The sequence below is a fragment of the Raphanus sativus genome, chromosome 2 (assembly GCF_000801105.2).
Source record: "Raphanus sativus cultivar WK10039 chromosome 2, ASM80110v3, whole genome shotgun sequence".
In the NCBI taxonomy this organism is placed as follows: Eukaryota; Viridiplantae; Streptophyta; class Magnoliopsida; order Brassicales; family Brassicaceae; genus Raphanus; species Raphanus sativus.
In genome coordinates, this window is record NC_079512.1 from 9,435,129 (window position 1) to 9,453,540 (window position 18,412).

Consider the following 18,412-nt stretch of genomic DNA (forward strand, 5'->3'; position numbering starts at 1 on the left):
TCTATTGCGATGCGGATTGGGCGGCTTGTCCAATGACGAGAAGATCTTTGACAGCTTATGTAGCCATGATTGGAGGGTCTCCAGTGTCTTGGAAGACAAAGAGGCAGAGTGTGGTGTCACATTCATCGGCTGAAGCGGAGTACCGGGCAATGTCAATAGCCACACGCGAGGTGAAGTGGTTACGTCAGTTGCTAACTGATTTGGGTTTTAGACCGAGGACACCATCGCGTCTCTTTTGTGATAGAAAGTCAGCTCTCTATATTGCTTCAAATCCAGTTTTTCATGAACGGACTAAACATGTTGAGATCCATTGTCATCGAGTTCGTGATGCCCTCAAGTCAGGAAGGATAACGTGTTCTTATATTGGGACGAAGGAGCAGCTAGCGGATGTTTTAACGAAGGCGTTGGGAAAGGTTCAGTTAATAAGCTTATTTCCAAGTTGGGCATTTCTAGTTCGTGTGCTCCCACTTGAGAGGGAGTGTTGTGATAATATTTATCTAAGATGTTGATAAGTATGTAATATATTAGAGATAAGTACTCTAATATAATTAGTTAGAGATATGGTATATTCTCTTATGTAAATCTTGTATATATAGGGCTTGAGTCCTACGATCAATACAACACGAAAATATTCAGCCATACTTTGGTTTTACAATCTTCATCTGTTCGATCATCCCCAACATAGATTGGAAGAACATCATCACAGTTGTTTAGGCCTGAAGAATGTTTTGATGTCAATGGCTAAATCAAGTTTCAGATCAGAAGCAGGGGAGGAAGTACATCAGTATGTTTTAATATACCGAGAGATTCGAGTAGAAATGTCACAGCTTTCCCTTTGTCCCAGTCAATAACAGGACGGATCTCTAAGACCTTTTAAAACCCATAAGATATAAAATCAAAAAAAATATGAAAATTTATTCGAAAATTGTTTTGAAGTTGAGGTGCGTGCAGATGTTTCTTTTTTACCTTCCGGCCATGTGTTAGACGTAGCTTTGGATATGTTCCATTTTCGAAGGAGGAGTCTGAGAAAGCATCTTCTCTGAGTGGTTAATGAAGTATTTGATGACGTGATCTTGAATAAAACAGAGGATACCATAAGGTACAGACCGTCCATTCACGATAACTCATGTCAGTAGCATCGCTGCTAATGTTGTCTTTGTTAAGTATTGCTGGGGGAGGAGAAGAAGATTTCATTGCATCGAGCCAACCACTAGACTTAACATCATCAAGAATCCCAGTTTTCTTTCTGGGAACAGTTAGAAAAAGATTGTTGTTCTGTGAGAGCGCCGTGGCTGCTGCTGCTGATGAGTATGGTAGTCTATTCTGACGAATGGTTAATCTTGAGTTGCTTATTGGTGGAGAATCAGTCATTACAGGAGACGAATGACCAGATTTTATGTCCATAACAAGACCAGACAGTGGATATAAAAGAAGCTCTAGTCGATTTTCAACTCAGTTAAGAATCCTCCTCCATCAAGGACCCTGAAATAATGTAGATGCCAAGAAGAAATAGAACCAGTTTAGACCTAGAGAAAATATCCTGTTGAATCTAGAAATTAAATATTCTCTTCAGCTAGAACATTGGATACAAAAGTGTTTCATAATGGCCTCAGGCTATTAAAATTCAAAAATGAGAAACAAACAAAAGATTCCTGTTTTTGTATTTTGCTGACAGACCGTTGTTATGAAAAGGTTAACCAAGAAAACAACATGATTCATGAACTTTACTTTGTAACAGAATTTTGCAAGGAGTTAACACGAGAGAGAGATATTTGTAATAGAATTTCTTCTATGATTGCTACTAGCCTACTACCAAAGGCATACAATATTGGGAATATTTGTCCTAGAATTTCTTCCGAGTGCTGAGATACAAAAAAAAAAAACCTCACATCTTTAAAATAAAATAAAACTTAATTTCATAATATCCAGAAATATACTATATAATAAAATAATATGATAGATACTACTATGTTTAAAATTTACTAAAGCAATAAGACTATATTATTTAAACAAAACAATGTTTTTACTTATAAATCCCTTAAAATACTAAAATGAGATATGTTAAATTATATTTTCTTAAATACAAAATGTAAATATAAAATTTCTTAAAAATATTCCTTTTCTATAATAAAATAAATAAAATTTAAAAATGTATTATATGCAAAAATTTATATAAAAAAAAGAAAACAACATATTTTGAATGAGATTATCTATTTGAGTATTTCATATTTTTATTTTATTGTACCTAACTCGAAATATATTAGTAAATAATAAAAATTAATAACAAATTAAAATGGTTTAAAAAATTTATTATATATTAATAATACTTAATACGAAATATGAACAATAATATGATAGAGTTACACAATATATAACACTAAAATATAAATTATATATTTAAAACATTTGTAATAATATTAGATACATTTATAAAATAGAAAATATTCGCATGCAGGTTAAAATCTAATATGTATTTTCAAGCAAACCAACACTATAGTATGTATTTTCAAACATAAATTGACATTTTCCATTAATTAGTTTTATTACTAACTATGACAATTTTTTTCCTAAATCTCTGCGTGAAATTAATATATTGTCAAATCTAAGTCTGCACAATTTATTTTGGTTTCTTGTTATTTTTTCAATTTATATATATATAGATATATAGATATATACACTGATTTATATATTCGGAAAAATCATGATCAAGAATTAGTTGGCAATATTAAATTTATTTCAATAGTAATAAATATAAACCACTCTTTTGAAAACAACACAGGTAGAGTAAATGATATCCATTCAATTTTTTAAAAATCTATTGACTATCAAACTATATGTTAAGAAACATATTTGATTTGATTCCTGAAGAAGTTAATAGGCTCTGTTTATGCTAGCCCCAAAATAGTTAAGGGAAAATTGCCAATATAGAACAAAAAAACAAGGGTGTTGTCCCTTTGGTATAAATCCTTTTTTGTCCAATTTTTCTCCTTTTTACCCTTTGTATTTCTGAAAACTAATGAAATAAATAGTTTTGTGAATCAAAAAAATATTAAAAATACAAACAATTAATAAAACACATATATACACAAGCTGGTATTTTTTTCTTCTTCAAAAAGTTTATAAATAAAAATTTGAAAATACGTTCTACTAAGGTAGAATGTGCCTTCTACAGAAAATGATATAGTAGAAAACGATTTCTAAAATAAACACGTTCATCTACTATTTTTAGAACGTACATTCTACTATTTACTAAATTTCTAAATAAGTGGAATGCACATTCTACAAATCCTAAAGCTATCTACTTTTCGTCCGGATGCATCTTCTACTTTTATTAAGTATTCTAAAGGGACAACTAAATGATAGTTTTATACTATAGGGACAACAATGCTGAATTTTTGTTCCGTTTTGGCAATTTTCCCAATAGTTAATAGGCTCTGTGTTTATGCTAGCTCCAGAATAGTTAATAGGCTCTGTTTATGCTAGCCCCAAAAGAGTCACTCGTTTCCACTATTTCTCATCTGCCATCTCAGTGTAGTCCTATAGCTCATAGCCTATCTTACCGATAAAAAACAAAGGGCTGGCTTTTCGCTCGGTTGATTACCGAAGTGAAGAAAAGAAGTTGCTAAAGCTCTATGAAAACAGCCTCCTTAAGAAGATACTGACTAATAACCAAGCTAACTAATTCTTTATTTTTTAAATTATAATTTTATTATTATTGTACTTAACAACAAATACTATAGACTTTTAGGTTTGATAACTTTAATTATGGTGACTGAGATTACATTTTCTTATTATGTAAGTATTGATGAGCTTTTATATGATTATGGTAACATTTCTTATACATTTAAAGTAGAAAATTTTATTGAAAAATGAATTCATAGGTAAAAAATGATTTTTTCACTCCGTGATAATGGAATTAGAGTTGAAGTATCAAGTACAATTTTGAAATATTTAATTCTTATTATTTCTAAAATAATTTAGTTCGATGAACTTTTTTTTAACTTAATTCGATGAATATTGTAACACATGTATTTTCTCAAAGAAATTATAAATAATTTTTATGAAAGGTTATTTTATAAAATATAACATATATTTTTATAAAATGAGTTCCTCTACGATATCTCACACGGATTATTTACCTATTTATACATAATGAAGAATTTCATAATACATTTTAGGACAAGACTTGGGTTCACCCCCTGTGGTGAACCTTTAAATTCACCACTTGATTTATAACCAATCAAAGTGATATGTGGATAATTAAATTAAAATATTAAATATATTTAAAAATAGTTAAAAAAAAATTAATGCCAATTCTAAATCCGAAATCTTAATTTCTAAATCCTAAATATTAATTCCTAAATCCAAACCCTATACCTTAAACTCAAATCCTAAACCCTAAACCCAAATCTTAGACCCTAAACTCAAACCGTATACGCTAAACCCAAATTCTAGATCCTAAACTCAAATCTTATATCTAAATGCTAGATCCTAAACCCAAACCGTATACTCTAAACTCAAATTCTAAACCCTAAACACAAACTGTGAACCCTAAATCTAAACTCTATACCCTAAACCCAAATCATATATCCTAAACCCAAACCCTATACTCTAAACCCAAATCCTAAACCCTAAACTCAAACCATACCTACTTCGGGGTGCTATCACTAAAATAGAAAAAATTACGTAGTAATTCTTCGGGGTTTACGGTTTGGGTTTAAGGTTTAGAATTTGGTTTTAGGGTATACGATTTGGGTTTAGGGTCTAGCATTTGGATCTAGGGTTTAGATTTAAGGTTTGACTTTAAAGTCTAGAATTTGGGTTTAGAGTTTAGAATTTGGGTTTAAGGTTTAGGATTTGAGTATAGGGTTTGGATTTAGAAATTAATGTTTAGGGTTTAGAAATAAAGATTTAAAGTTTAGAATTGACATTATTATTTTTTAGTTATTTTTAAATATATTTAATATTTTTTATTTAATTATCCACATGTCATTTTGATTAATCATTAATTAAATGGTGAATTTTAAGGTTCACCATAGGGGGTGAACCCAAGTCCTGTCCTACATTTTAATAGTTTGGGACATGCATGTTAAGCTGAATTGGATTCAAACTCAGGTAAATTAAACGATTCCATCTTTTTGACCAAATTTTTTGTGAGTTGATTTGAGTTTTGAATTTCTAGAACTAAATATAGTAGAAAGCGATAAGAATGCTAGTAACTGTGTGTTTTGTATATTTTGGACAATAAATTATTAATTTTCAAAAATATAAAACAATGAAAGAGCTATGTAGCTAATTTGGTCATGAGCGTTATGGAACCCTTTAACAAAAAAAAGTATAAAACAAAACAAAAACAATTAATTGCGATCCTCAGTTCGTGCAAAGTCTTCGACCGTGTGCCCAACCTTCTCGAACTTCCCTTTCTCATTGCTCTCCCTGAACCTCAAATAATCCCCACATTTAAAGGACCGAAATACCCTCCCATATTCACCACCTCCAGCAACTTCGTCAGGGGCAAACACGACTTTCTGATCATCAAAGCACCAGAAGAAAGCGAGGGAGAATCTGTTACCGACGAAAGTATGACGTTTCAACACAACCCTGTGTTGGGACGATCTCAGCCGTGCGTTGGTCCAAGCGTGTAACAAATCTCCGACGTTGACGACTAAAGCCTCATCTTTAGGGTTAATATCCATGAGACCAATCCCGTCTCTGGTTCTGACTTGAAGACCTCCAATATCGTCTTGATCAACGATAGTGATGCAGCTCATGTCAGTGTGCATTCCCAGCCCTTCTAACAAATCAACATCGTCTTCTTGATGATCTTGTTCTAAAGGGATTGTGTAGTTGTTGATCCTGAAGTAGCCATGGCAGTTTCCAAACTCAGACTTGTAATATTTGTGATGAAGATCGTCTCCGAAGCTAGAGAGTATGGCTGTCACTATTTTCTCGCAGAGTTCCGTCATCTTTTCTCCATATTCTTTCATCATCTCGCTTTAAAAATAAAATAAAATTATAAAAAAACGATTAGGAAATACGTGGAAATCATATTAACCACAAATTTGGCTTTGTTGTCAAAATCTAATAATCTTTTAACTTTGTGAAAGATCAAAGCATCACAACATCCAACGATCACCTCCTTTTGTATTTTATGTATTATACAAAGACAAAAAGGTTATATGAGTGCTTGCATTAAATGCTTAAAGAGAATTCATATATGCAATGAGCACTTATAAAAGCCTTAAACTTAAAGGAGTAAGCTAAAAAAAAAAGGAGTAAGCAATACATTTGGAATCAGATATGTATTTTGTTTGACAATCTTATTATCATGATCGTTCTATATATTATTTATTAATTGATGCAATTCAGCACCAACAACGAATTGACAAATGGTTAACTCTTAAATTACTTTATAAGGATTTTCGAGATTACATGTTCAAACTGTGTTTCAATATATTTACTTTTCAAAGAAAAATTAATTTCGTAGTATGAGCACGACCCTAAACGGATGTACGACCTACTAAATCATAATTGCCTAGTCACTGAAAAACAAATACTATTTCGTTCTTATGGTACTCGTGAGTTGATGTTTTTATTTTTATTTTAAATTTTTTTTTTTGAATTATACAGAGATATCCTGATTCCATCGAAGTGGTCCAAACTAGTCACGTGTTACCACGTGTCGGTCCTCTATCCTTGGCAATGCCGAAATGTTAAAAAAAAAAACACAAGCTGCATAAATGTAAACACTTTAACATAAATACTAGAAATTACAATCTACTCCTTGGCCAGTGCTTTAAAATGGTACTAAAATATGAACAATACAAAACAAAAGGTGGACTGCATGTAGATTGGCATGGTTTCTACAATTTTCAAAATGTTGAAAGACTTTTTAATTCAACTCATTAAATGACATCGTTGGTTGTCAAAGAAAATGTCAACAAGCATATGCAGGTTTTATATACACACATGTAATATATGAAATGTATATATATGTATATATATATATATATATATGCATACCTGAACTCCTCATCGGTAGCTTGGTCGGAAAAAGCATCAATGGAAGACTTGGCCGAAGCGTAGAAATCGGGACCGGAGACACGGAGGCTCTCGAAGAAAGGAGATGCAATGAAACGAGGAGTGTAATTAGACGTTCCCATCTTCATCTTCTCCTCTTCTCCGAGCTCGAAAATTCCACCGGAGAATCGCCGGAGTTTTTGGTACATATCGCCGGAGATACCATGGTTTGTCACGTAGAAGAAACCCCACTCCTTACAAGCATCTTGTAGTGACGTCAGCGATGACTCGTTTAGAGGCTTTGAGATGTCAAACACCGGAAGTTCCACAGACATCAGTTACCCGAAATAATGATTATGATTGATATGTATGGTAATGAATGCGTTTATATTTGTTGCATCTTTATGTTGTGATACTACTTAATTTCGTTTGGTGATTCAAAGAGATGATTCAAATAGGTTTTATATATATGTGTGTGTGTGTGTAGAGGTAGCTGGTTGATTAGAAGATATATTTTTTGTATAAGTTTATAATATTGTTTCCACTATACAATTCTTATATATTTTGGTTGACTCTTACTGTTGTAAATAAGATGTGAATGTGTTGTTGTGTTATTTAATATCAAAGACAAGAGGCTCCTTATATATGGAGTTTAGACCGTCTATTACAAGTCTCATAAGCAATGTGGGACTCTTTTAAACATTAAGAGAAGTCGCCATCATTAAACTAAAATAAGACAAGGCCCAATCCACATAAGGATGGCCGGTTTAATACAAAGTCGGTTATAAGCATTCTTAAACCGGATGGTTTACAACACTCCCCCTGAATGCCATAACCATCTAGGGCTTGTAATGCGTTTGGTATACTGCCTCGTTAAAACCTTTCCATGGTAAACCCAAAAACCCAAGATGGTAAAAACGGGAAGCCATGGATAGGAAAAAGAGTACAGCCGCATTACTCCCCCTGAAGTGAACATCACTGAAGGTCTCCCAGTGAACGCATACCAGTCTGCTGCATAAGCTTCCTGAGCGTGCAAGTTGGTAATGCCTTAGTGAAGAGGTCAGCTGAGTTCTCGCTGGATCTGACTTGGAGTACCTTGACCTCTCCTTCTTTCTGTAGATCATGGGTGAAGAAAACTTGGGAGACGTTCTTGGTCTTGTCACCCTTGATGTATCCACCTTGAGCTGAGCTATGCAGGCCGCATTGTCTTCATAAAGAATGGTCGGCCCATCCTTACCATCTGTGATCCTATATGCTGTCCGAATATGGTGTGTCATGAGACTTAATCAGACACACTCCCTACTTGCTTCATGGATCGCCAATATGTCTGAGTAATTGGATGATGTGGCTGATATGATCTGCTTGGCTGATCTCCATGAAATGGTCGTGCCTCCATATGTGAAAACATAGCCGGTTTGGGACTTAGCACTGTGTGGATCGGACTGATAACCTGCATCAATAAAATGCTTTCATGATATTCATGGTCCATTCGGATCATATGGTTTATCTCTCTTAGATAAATTCGACCATGAATGTCTTTGTATGTCCATGATCTGTCCGGATCAAGACATCATCCATAATCCATCCGGATTATGTTCTTGTCCACTATATATCTTATTCATATCCTTTGACCAAAACTCTTTATGAACTTTTAGTATATGTCCACGGTCTGTTCATGAAGTGGCTATTGTGTTATAGTTTGAAGTTTAATCAAAACTAAGCCACTTTTTGGTCAATAGGACGTTCCTCTCACTTGGATGGTTTAGGTCGGATTTAAGACCTAGAGGAACTGGTCGGAACAAGCTGGACGGGATGGATTGGTCGGGACCAATGATGATTAAGGTCGAACTAGGTCGGACATGATCCTAGTCGGTATTTTTCCCTTTGGTCGTGAATCTGATGGATTCTCAGACCATTTGATCAATCTATTCTTGGTATGTTGGATCATAGATTCCAACCTTCATATACGGCTAATGATCTCTACTATAGATCATCGTAGTCTCTTCATAGCCTTTCCAAGAATCAATCATCTTAATCATCCTTTCTTTAAGTATAAACACAAGGAATATATTGACTACTATATGGACTGATTTGAAACGTTCTTATAGAACTTTCTACTAAGCATCACTTAGTCTTATCATATCGTGTGTATGCAGCTGCATTTCAGTCCATGAACAACGCAGGAACGATGTTGTTCTATGAGAACTTCTTTCTCATCTTTCAAGGTATCTTATATTACCTTTATATCCAGTGAGATATCCAATGTCTACTACATCTTTCTTAGATGTCCAGATTTCGATATTGGGTAGTAGCATTCACCACATTAGGAATTTATTTCCTTGTTCCTTAGTCCCTGTGAGTATCCTTGTGTGATCAAGCCATTCCATTGAATGCTTTATGTAGCAACATGTAAGACCACTTGTCTGTACTTTCATGTTCTACTGCTCACGATTTTCTTTTCCTCACAAGACTCATCTGTTCACTGGTTAGATGGCGTCTCACTTATGTATTTGGCCAATACGCCCATCTCATACATTCTTTGGGTTTAACTCCACGTCTCATTCTATGAGTACTCTTACGTGGGTTAGTGATCCTCGCATATCTCTTATGCTCAAGTGCTTTCTCTTTATCACTTATGAGTGTGTGTATGTGTCGACACCTTATATAATGTTCCATCGCGTTCTATCGCGTTCTAGACATGATACAATCGATTGAGATTTTATTATTATCAGGATCATTGAATACTTTGTAGTTTGCAAGGCTACATTGTATGATACCTGTACCTTAGGACCGGCCGGTCTTATCTCATTGTCTAGTATGGTTTCTCTTTCATGAACCCGGATCTATCATTATGAGCACCTTAACTTTTCTATCCGTGGTTCATTATATATGGAACATTCTGGTCTATCTTCTATAGACTTTTACAGCAACTTGATTATGTCTCTACTAGGACATTTATATAGTGGTGCTAAGCTGGTATGACTTAGTCATTCTTTCGGGTCTGTCTGGCTATCATTCTTTCTTTGTTTATGGACGTCCAGTACATATATATCTGGTCCGAGGATCTTTGCCAAGACTTGGATGGTTAAAACCATTCCACTTTCACTTTCTATTTACCAGCTTATAGCTTTCTCCATGATGTTGGATAGTCGGATTCATCTTGTATGTAATCCGTGTACCTTGGCCACAATATGATCACCTTTGTTTGGCTCATGGTCTCACTGAATTCGTGGGAGAAAGATCATGTTCTCTTATCCAACATATATTCCTGATTTTCATCTCATCCTTAGATGAGGTATTCCATCCTAGATGGCACATAGGTATGTGGTGGTTTATTCATAGACTCTTAGGATGGTCTATATCTGGATTATGACCCTTTATCATCTTTAGACGGGAATATCTATGCTCACTTTATATGGCCTGATGTATCTTATCTTTCATACATGTATTCTTGTGGTGTACCCAAGCTTATAGACTTTTGAAGTCTCAACCTTATAGGTTATGCCTTATACGGCCAAGCTATAATGTCTTATGGCCTTTGGCCAGGCTTATCATGTTCGGGTTTTATAGTATGGTCATGGACCATACGGAGTGTTTATTCTCCCCCTCATGAACATGCTATAAAATACATTTGTTTGTCCTCACTTAAACGTAATGCTTGGACGGTCAGCATGGTTTTAGACCATGATACACGAATTTGTGGTCTGGTCATGATCACGGGTTTTGTTCTCACTATCCTCATGATCAGATTATACTTTCGTGTTGCTTGGAACAATGAAGCCTACTGAGTTTCCCTTGTGTACATGTTTCACAACGTGAGATCTTATGGGATAACTCTTTGTGCCTTATTAATCAAGTTCAGACCAGGATGGTTAATCCGGTCATGCCATAAAGTGTATAAATTCGTTGGTGAACCTTACTGGTTACCTAGGCTTTTATGCCTTATCACACTGATCCTTAGCATAGTATTAGATCAGTAGGGAGAATGTAGTCTCGACCTCTTTTATATGTATGCCTTTGGCGATTTTCATAAGCTAAAAGGAACATTTCCTTTTGCTTTGCTCTGCCCATTGGTTTATTATTGAAACCATTTTGTGGTGGCTTGAAAATGCCACTTCGACCTTTACTCCCTCCTCGGCCATGATTGGATCTACAACCACGGTTATTGTGGTATCCTTGTCCATGGCCAGTGGGGATTTTGGGTCTTTCTCAATGGGTTTTAGGTGACAAATTTCCTGCCTCTTAAGGCCATGCCTTAGGCGTGGTGATCTAGACATACTCTTCTCGAGTTTTCATTCTCATTTGTCAATCAAAAATATTTTTCAAGCAAATCAATCAAGATAAAAGAAAAACTTTTATTAATGCTATGAAATTTGAATGACAAATTATATTTAAAACAAAAAACCAAATCATAAGTTGAAATCAGAATGTCAAAGGCTTAAACAATAGCCGGCCAGTCCATAATAACATCTTGGACGTGGCTCACATTTGGTTCTCTATTCAATGAATAAACCAATCTCATCATCTATATGAGTCCACCCGAATTTTCTTTTCTTAGCTTCTTCAGCATCACCGTATATCATCTCACATTGATACTCGGCACTTATTTCCATAACATAGGCGAGTTTGTCGAGGTTGACTTTCTTTTTCTGCTTCTTTTCCTCAAGAGCTGAAAGGTATGAGAGAAGGTCGTAATAGGTTGTGAAACCTTTAGCCTTCTGTGATAACAACACTTCCTTTGAATGGATCGTGTCACGAGTCTTGCTTAACAAGTCATAGTTTGTTATCACTTCACCACATACTTTAAGACTATAGGTGATTCTCATAAGATCAAAGTGATAGTCATCCACGGATTCATAATCCTGGAACCTCAGAGCCTTCCATTCTTTCATGGACTCATCTAGTAATGGCTCGAAGAACATGGTGTTCAATCTCGACCAGAGATCGTAAGGATCGTTGATGTAACTGCACTCATCATACAGATCCTTCACGAGATGCTTTCTCATTATCAAAACAGCTCTACGCCTTTCATATGCAAGGGTATCATTGCCGTATTTGATACACTTCCCAAGTCCTTTAGACTTTAAATCGGCTGAAGTGTTCATCGCCCAATCAAGGTAATTGTCTCCATTGAGATCAAGGGCTGGGTAATCCGAGTGATGGAGTCTCGACATCTGAATCATATCAAAATGATTTGTGTTAGTACATACAATTTTCTGATGCCATTGGCTATCCAAGAAATAAAAGGCACTCGGCCAGTATGTAAACAATAAAGCCATATGGCTTGTGTGACCAATGCCATTCGGCTATTACACAATTAAATCACATTGCCAGCAAACAAATAAGAGGGCCATACGGCCAGTTTGCATTCTCTTTAGAAATTTACTTTCTCATAACTCATCCATCACTTAATCAACTTATTTGATTTATAAATCCCTTGAAAATAGTGGGATGGAAGAGTGCATGGTTTAGCCATACCATATGGTATGCTACATCGACCCATGCGGTTTAATGGTCTAGTAGTACCATTCGGTACACATCCTCGACCAAATAAAACGGATCGTGATTTAGCTGCACTGTGGTGCGCATCATTCATCACCGGTGATTGTGGATCACCGTGGATCATCGAGGATCACCTTGGATCACTGATCATCGTAGATCATCGCGGATCATCGAGGATCATCATGGATCATAGATCAACGCGGATCATCGTGGATGATCACCGTGAATCATAGGTGAAAAATCTAGTTGCACCTGAGGGTGAACATCATCGACCATTGATTTTGTTTTATGGTCTAATCGTACTTAAGAGTACGTATCATCGACCTTTACTTCATATGGTCTAGTCATACCTATTGGTATGCATCATTGACCTAAAAAAAATCATGGTCTAGCCACACTATGGTGTGCATCATCGACCAAAAGATGTGGAAAACATTAACCTTATGTTTTGTTTTTGTTTGGACATATAGCGTGTCATCCTTAAAGGGGTATCACTTGTTGTCCATTCAAAACAAAAGTCATGTAATCACATGCTTTATATTTTAGGGTTTAGGGTTTCTTAAAATCATATTTAAACTTTAAGGATTTAGGGTTTAAAATTCAAATCTATTTTTAGGATTAGGTTAAACATTGACCTTAAATTTTGTTTGGACATATAGCGTGTCATCCTTAAAGGGGTATCACTTGTTGTCCATACAAAACTAAAGTCATGTAAACTATTAAGGGTTTATGGTTTTGATTTTAAAATAAACAAAAACTAAAATCAACCAAATCAAATCGCAAATATTTTAAAATCGGATTTAAGATGAAGAGAAGTTTGAAACCCGAATTGCTTGAACCACAAGTAAAGATTAGGGTTCTTGAGATCTTACCTTAATCTTTGCCGATCTTTTCTCCTTGGTTCCTCTTTTAGAAACCTTAAATAATCAACAATGAAAGTTTCAAAGTTGGATTAGTATGAGATCTAAGAACAATAGAAATCGAAATTAAGAGAGATAAGGAGTTGGCGGCTATTAGGGTTTTGGATGATCTTTGACGGCGCGGCTTGCACTGGGAGGTGACGGCGCGTCTGGAGTCGGATTGATGCGTGGTCTGCGGCGCTAGATTCGTCTCGTCAAGAGCTTCAATTTGATATATTACTCGCCGTCTGGATCCTTACGGTTGGGGAGATATGACGGTTTAAAGTTGCGGCTGAAATTAGGGTTTTTGTGGTCGCTGGATTTTAGCTAGGGTTTAGAGTCTCGTGCTGATAACGTGTTGTAAATAAGATGTGAAGGTGTTGTTGTGTTATTTAATATCAAAGACAAGAGGCTCCTTATATATGGAGTTTAGACCGTCTATTACAAGTCTCATAAGCAATGTGGGACTCTCTTAAACATTAAGAGAAGTCGCCATCATTAAACTAAAATAAGACAAGGCCCAATCCACATAAGGATGGCCGGTTTAATACAAAGTCGGTTATAAGCATTCTTAAACCGGATGGTTTACAACACTTACATATAAATCTGGTATTTATTTCGTGTAATAGTCAGAAACTCTAGATGCTAATTCATCTCTGTCGTCGTCAGGGGCGGACCCACTCTATGACTAGTGGGGTCACCTGACACCACAAAAACATAATAAAAAATTGGTTTTGTATAGGAAATTCATACAAATTCAGTAGCATAGTTGGTAAATTAAGACTTTTGACACTACATAACCTGGGTTCAAACCCACCAAAGAACAATTAAATGTTTTTGACCCCACAAATATTTATTGCTGGGTTCGCCCCTGGTCGTCGTCGCAATAATTAAAACCAATTAACATCTTTTTGTTCTAACTATTTCTACATTTTAAGATGTTGGTCCTACAGAGGATTGCAAATGGTGAGATTCTTATTCGACCATTTTAGTGGGTTGTTTATCGCTAAATTTAGAGGAATGAACATTAGAATTTTGAAAATGGTTAGACCACTGCTTGCGTGAGAAAATGAGAATCCATCACCACCGTAGAACATGTAGGTGTTAAGTTAGATTTCCAACCCTAATTAAAATGATCACATTACAAAAAGGTTTATAGGAAAACAAAAACTGTGGATGTCTTGGGAGTTATTATTATAAAACATAAGCAATGAATGCTCTTCTAGTGAAGATGAAATTTGTAATCAAATTGATTTAATGATGAACTAAATAATTTTCCCGTGCACATGCACACAGATAAAAATATTTATAAAGTAAATATACAATAATTAATTGTTATACTTTTAATATTAAATTAATTTATAATTTGTATATATAATTTATATTAATAATATTATATTACTTTAATCAGACATAATTGTTATTTTTACAGTTGATTTAGTTATCATTTAGGCATATCGGACTGCATATATTTATCTGAATTCAACTATAATACTTTTTTATTTTAAATATACTAAAATTATGAGTAAATTTCTTATTTGCATTTGCCTTGGTTATTTTCTTAGATGTGTAAATATTTTAGGAAGATTATATATGATTTAAGATATATCGTGCTTATAATATAACGATAATATTATACAGTCTCATGCATATATATAAACTTTACAAAATAACTAAATTTTAACAGTTGGTTAATATATTTTGAGTCATCCTATAATTTACATTTATAAAATAAATTACTATATAAAATTCTATATTTGTATTATAGTTAATCAATGATATTAGATATAATTTGGATATGTCGAGTCACTCATATTGTGAGTATATTGAGTTAGATATGTTCTTTCAAATTCAAACTAAAGTACAACTATTTTTTATTACAATTAAGTAAAACAAAATTAATTTTATTTATCTTTTAAATATGCATATGTTTTTATAATATTTATCAATTATATATGTTGATTTCTTAAAAAGAATATTAGAAAATAAAGCGACGATCACTAATACATTTTGGAAGCTTATGAGTACAGAGTACATATCACTAATTATAATAATTAAAATATTTATAAATTCTAAATAATTTTATTCTTTAGATTTATTAAATGATAAATTTTAAATTATTTTAAATAATTTTAAAAATAAGAACACAAACATAAAGTTTTAAAGCAAATTATATTTTATGCTATTTAAAATATTTTTAATGGAATATTTTTATTTTGTGAACTTTCTTTTTTTAATAAAATCATATTATATAATACATATATTTCGTTTTTTTTTTACTTTATAATTTTTTTATTATATATGTTATTTGGAAAATTTTAAAAATGAAACTAAATAATAAATTGAATAATAATATATAAATATAATATTTTTAATTAATTATGGATATCACTGTAATTAATAATCTTGAAAGTTAACGGAAGTGCGATACGTAGAAAACTGACTTTTCAAAAAAAATTATAGACATTTTTATAAAAGAATAGACTTAACATTTCGAAAATAGAGTAATTATGCACATAAAAATCTAGACCTAGATTATTATCTGTCTTTTAATTCATAAACTGAACAACAAAAAGAAATATCTGTGTTCATTCGTTACAAAGAAAAAGTAGAAGAAGAGTGGTGGCCTAGCACCTAAATGACATATAATGTTAGTTTTCAGAACACTAACAATATTTTTCACATAACACAAATATTTAATCATACTTTATTGCGTATATCATCATTGTTAAGTAAGATGTAGTTATAATAGTACTATATGATACAAAGTCTTGAAAGCAATGAAAACTTTGTTTATTTGTCCCCTTGACACACAACGTATTTTTAAATTGTCACAAATTCAGCCGAAATAAAATGGTTAAGGCAAAGACTACAGTTGTCTTCCCGTTGAAAACTGGATTTAAAGAGAACATGAACATAATTTGATTTGTAAAAATGAGTTTTAATATAGTTCCAACAGTTATTAAATAAGAAGGTCAAACACTTACAGCTAGCTGGTCTGCTACGCTCCGGCTATACGGAAGTTTGGAACTCTTCATCCTCGAGAATCTTAAACAGATTGTTTTCTCTAATTTCTTATGTGGTTGCCACTTAACTTTTGTTCATTTATATTGTAAACTATTCCTCCTGTGTATTTTCATCACAACGAAAGATTATGGTTTAATACAGGAGAAACATAGTACTAGATCAAAAAACAAAAAAACATATACTAAATCATCATATAAATAGTTTATTATTTGTTTTTCTCAAAAAAAAAAAGTTTATTTGCAGTAACATGTATCAAAATTAATTTCATGGACTGACTTAACTTAGCTCATTTTCATGAGTTGAAACTGCGCAAGTGCAAATGAGTACAACTACAGAAATCAATATAATATACTGTATATAAATGATAAATAGTTGAATGAAAGAATAAAATTGAGGAATATAACAAAGTTCTTCTCCATATCCAACAAAAAAATAGAAAATTTTTATTCACTTATTTTAAGTGGAGCTAATTTCCTCACAAATGGCGAAAAGCTAGAGTAATACATTGTTCCATCCATTTATTTCTCTAGTTGTGATTATAACTTCCAATCTACAGTATCTTATATTCATCTAATGAATAAATTAGGTTATCGAATTTAATTGGGTTTATGAGTAAAGGAAGTGAGTTACGTTCTAATAAAATATAAACTAGGATAAGACCCGCGCCTTGCGCAGGGTGAGAGTTTTGTAACTGTTTTTTTACAATAATGAAATTAAAAATAATTAATTTACCGAATTGGTAGAAATAGTTCATTTTAACATTTAATAAATATGATTTTGTGGTATTTGGACATTTATATTGGCGTGTGAAAGTAAGGAGATAACAACAGTTAAATCCCAAGAATAAATGGTAAATATTAAAATGATGAACCATTATCACCTAACGACCACAGAACATCCTATCTATCAGACATAAATCTTAAATTAACAATCATGTAACGTAAATATATTTCATAATATAAAAACCACTAATAAATATCCCCCGAAAATATAAGTCTTAAATTGCGGAAACCATATAAAAAGTACATAAAATATGAAATATATGTAAAGCATTCCGAAAGTATTACTGGATAAAAAAAAATGGATTTTGTCCAGGAATCATTTTAGAAGACTTCAAAACGGGGGCGGCGGAATCCTGAGAAAATCATATAAAATAACGTATTTAAAATAGGTTAACCTATCTGTGATATATGTTTCGTAAATAAAAAAATATTAACGATTGATTCACAATGGGTATGTTAAAACCTCTTTCGGAGTGCTGTGATTTCAGGAATGTCAGGCTCAATTTGTATTTTCGATATGCCTTCGATATTTGTTACATTCTTGAATCTACCTATGAAAAGAATCACTTCATTATTAACTGAAACTAAAGTGAATAGAATAAAGAATAAAAACGTTGAAAAAAAATTTGCAAGTTACCTTCCTCCCTCTCAATACGCCAAAAACTCAAAGCACATAGAACAACAGCACTACTTGTTGAGTTTCATAAACGGTAAAACTCTATAGCCATGTCTCCATAGACAGCACACCTGATTTCGTCGTACCTAAAAGCGATACTATTGAGGAAATATTGCGATCCCCTAATGATGCATTTGTGAAATTCATAGGAAATATGTATTTATGTTTACACAAGCAGGCTTACCCGAGGTTGATCAATGAGAAATTTATTTTATACCGTATCTCCCCATAAAATTCATCCTGATAATGCTGGAGATCCCCAACACCAACCAAAGCTCCATAAAGATCTAAGAGATAAAAAACATAGAACGAAATATTAATACATAGCTAATAATTCCATACTATCAGAATATATTACACTAAGACTAAAGAACCTAATTAGATACTGATACCTATAGAGTACATTGGATGGGCCAGACCACGGGCGATGTCAATAAAATTTGAAAAACAGAAGTAGCTGCTCGGTGTTTTTGGTTGAATTTGAACGATCTTAGCAGAAGTAGAAA

At 33.3% G+C, this 18,412-nt stretch overlaps 1 protein-coding gene and 1 long non-coding RNA gene across 2 annotated transcripts; both read right to left on the reverse strand.

Annotated features, from left to right (window-relative positions):
- Window positions 1-654: 654 nt before the first annotated feature.
- LOC130498960 (uncharacterized) lies at window positions 655-1,004 on the reverse strand. Its single transcript, XR_008937967.1, has 3 exons — window positions 967-1,004; window positions 801-870; window positions 655-716 (listed from the first exon to the last, which is right to left on the reverse strand). It is a non-coding gene; the product is annotated as an uncharacterized LOC130498960 (long non-coding RNA).
- A 4,227-nt stretch (window positions 1,005-5,231) lies between these two features.
- Window positions 5,232-7,544, reverse strand: LOC108840864 (gibberellin 20-oxidase-like protein). The gene is made up of 2 exons (XM_018613677.2): window positions 7,024-7,544; window positions 5,232-5,994 (listed from the first exon to the last, which is right to left on the reverse strand). The coding sequence occupies exons 1-2, from the start codon at window positions 7,353-7,355 to the stop codon at window positions 5,358-5,360; spliced, it is 969 nt and encodes a 322-aa protein (XP_018469179.1). The 5' UTR covers window positions 7,356-7,544; the 3' UTR covers window positions 5,232-5,357.
- Between the last annotated feature and the right edge of the window lie 10,868 nt (window positions 7,545-18,412).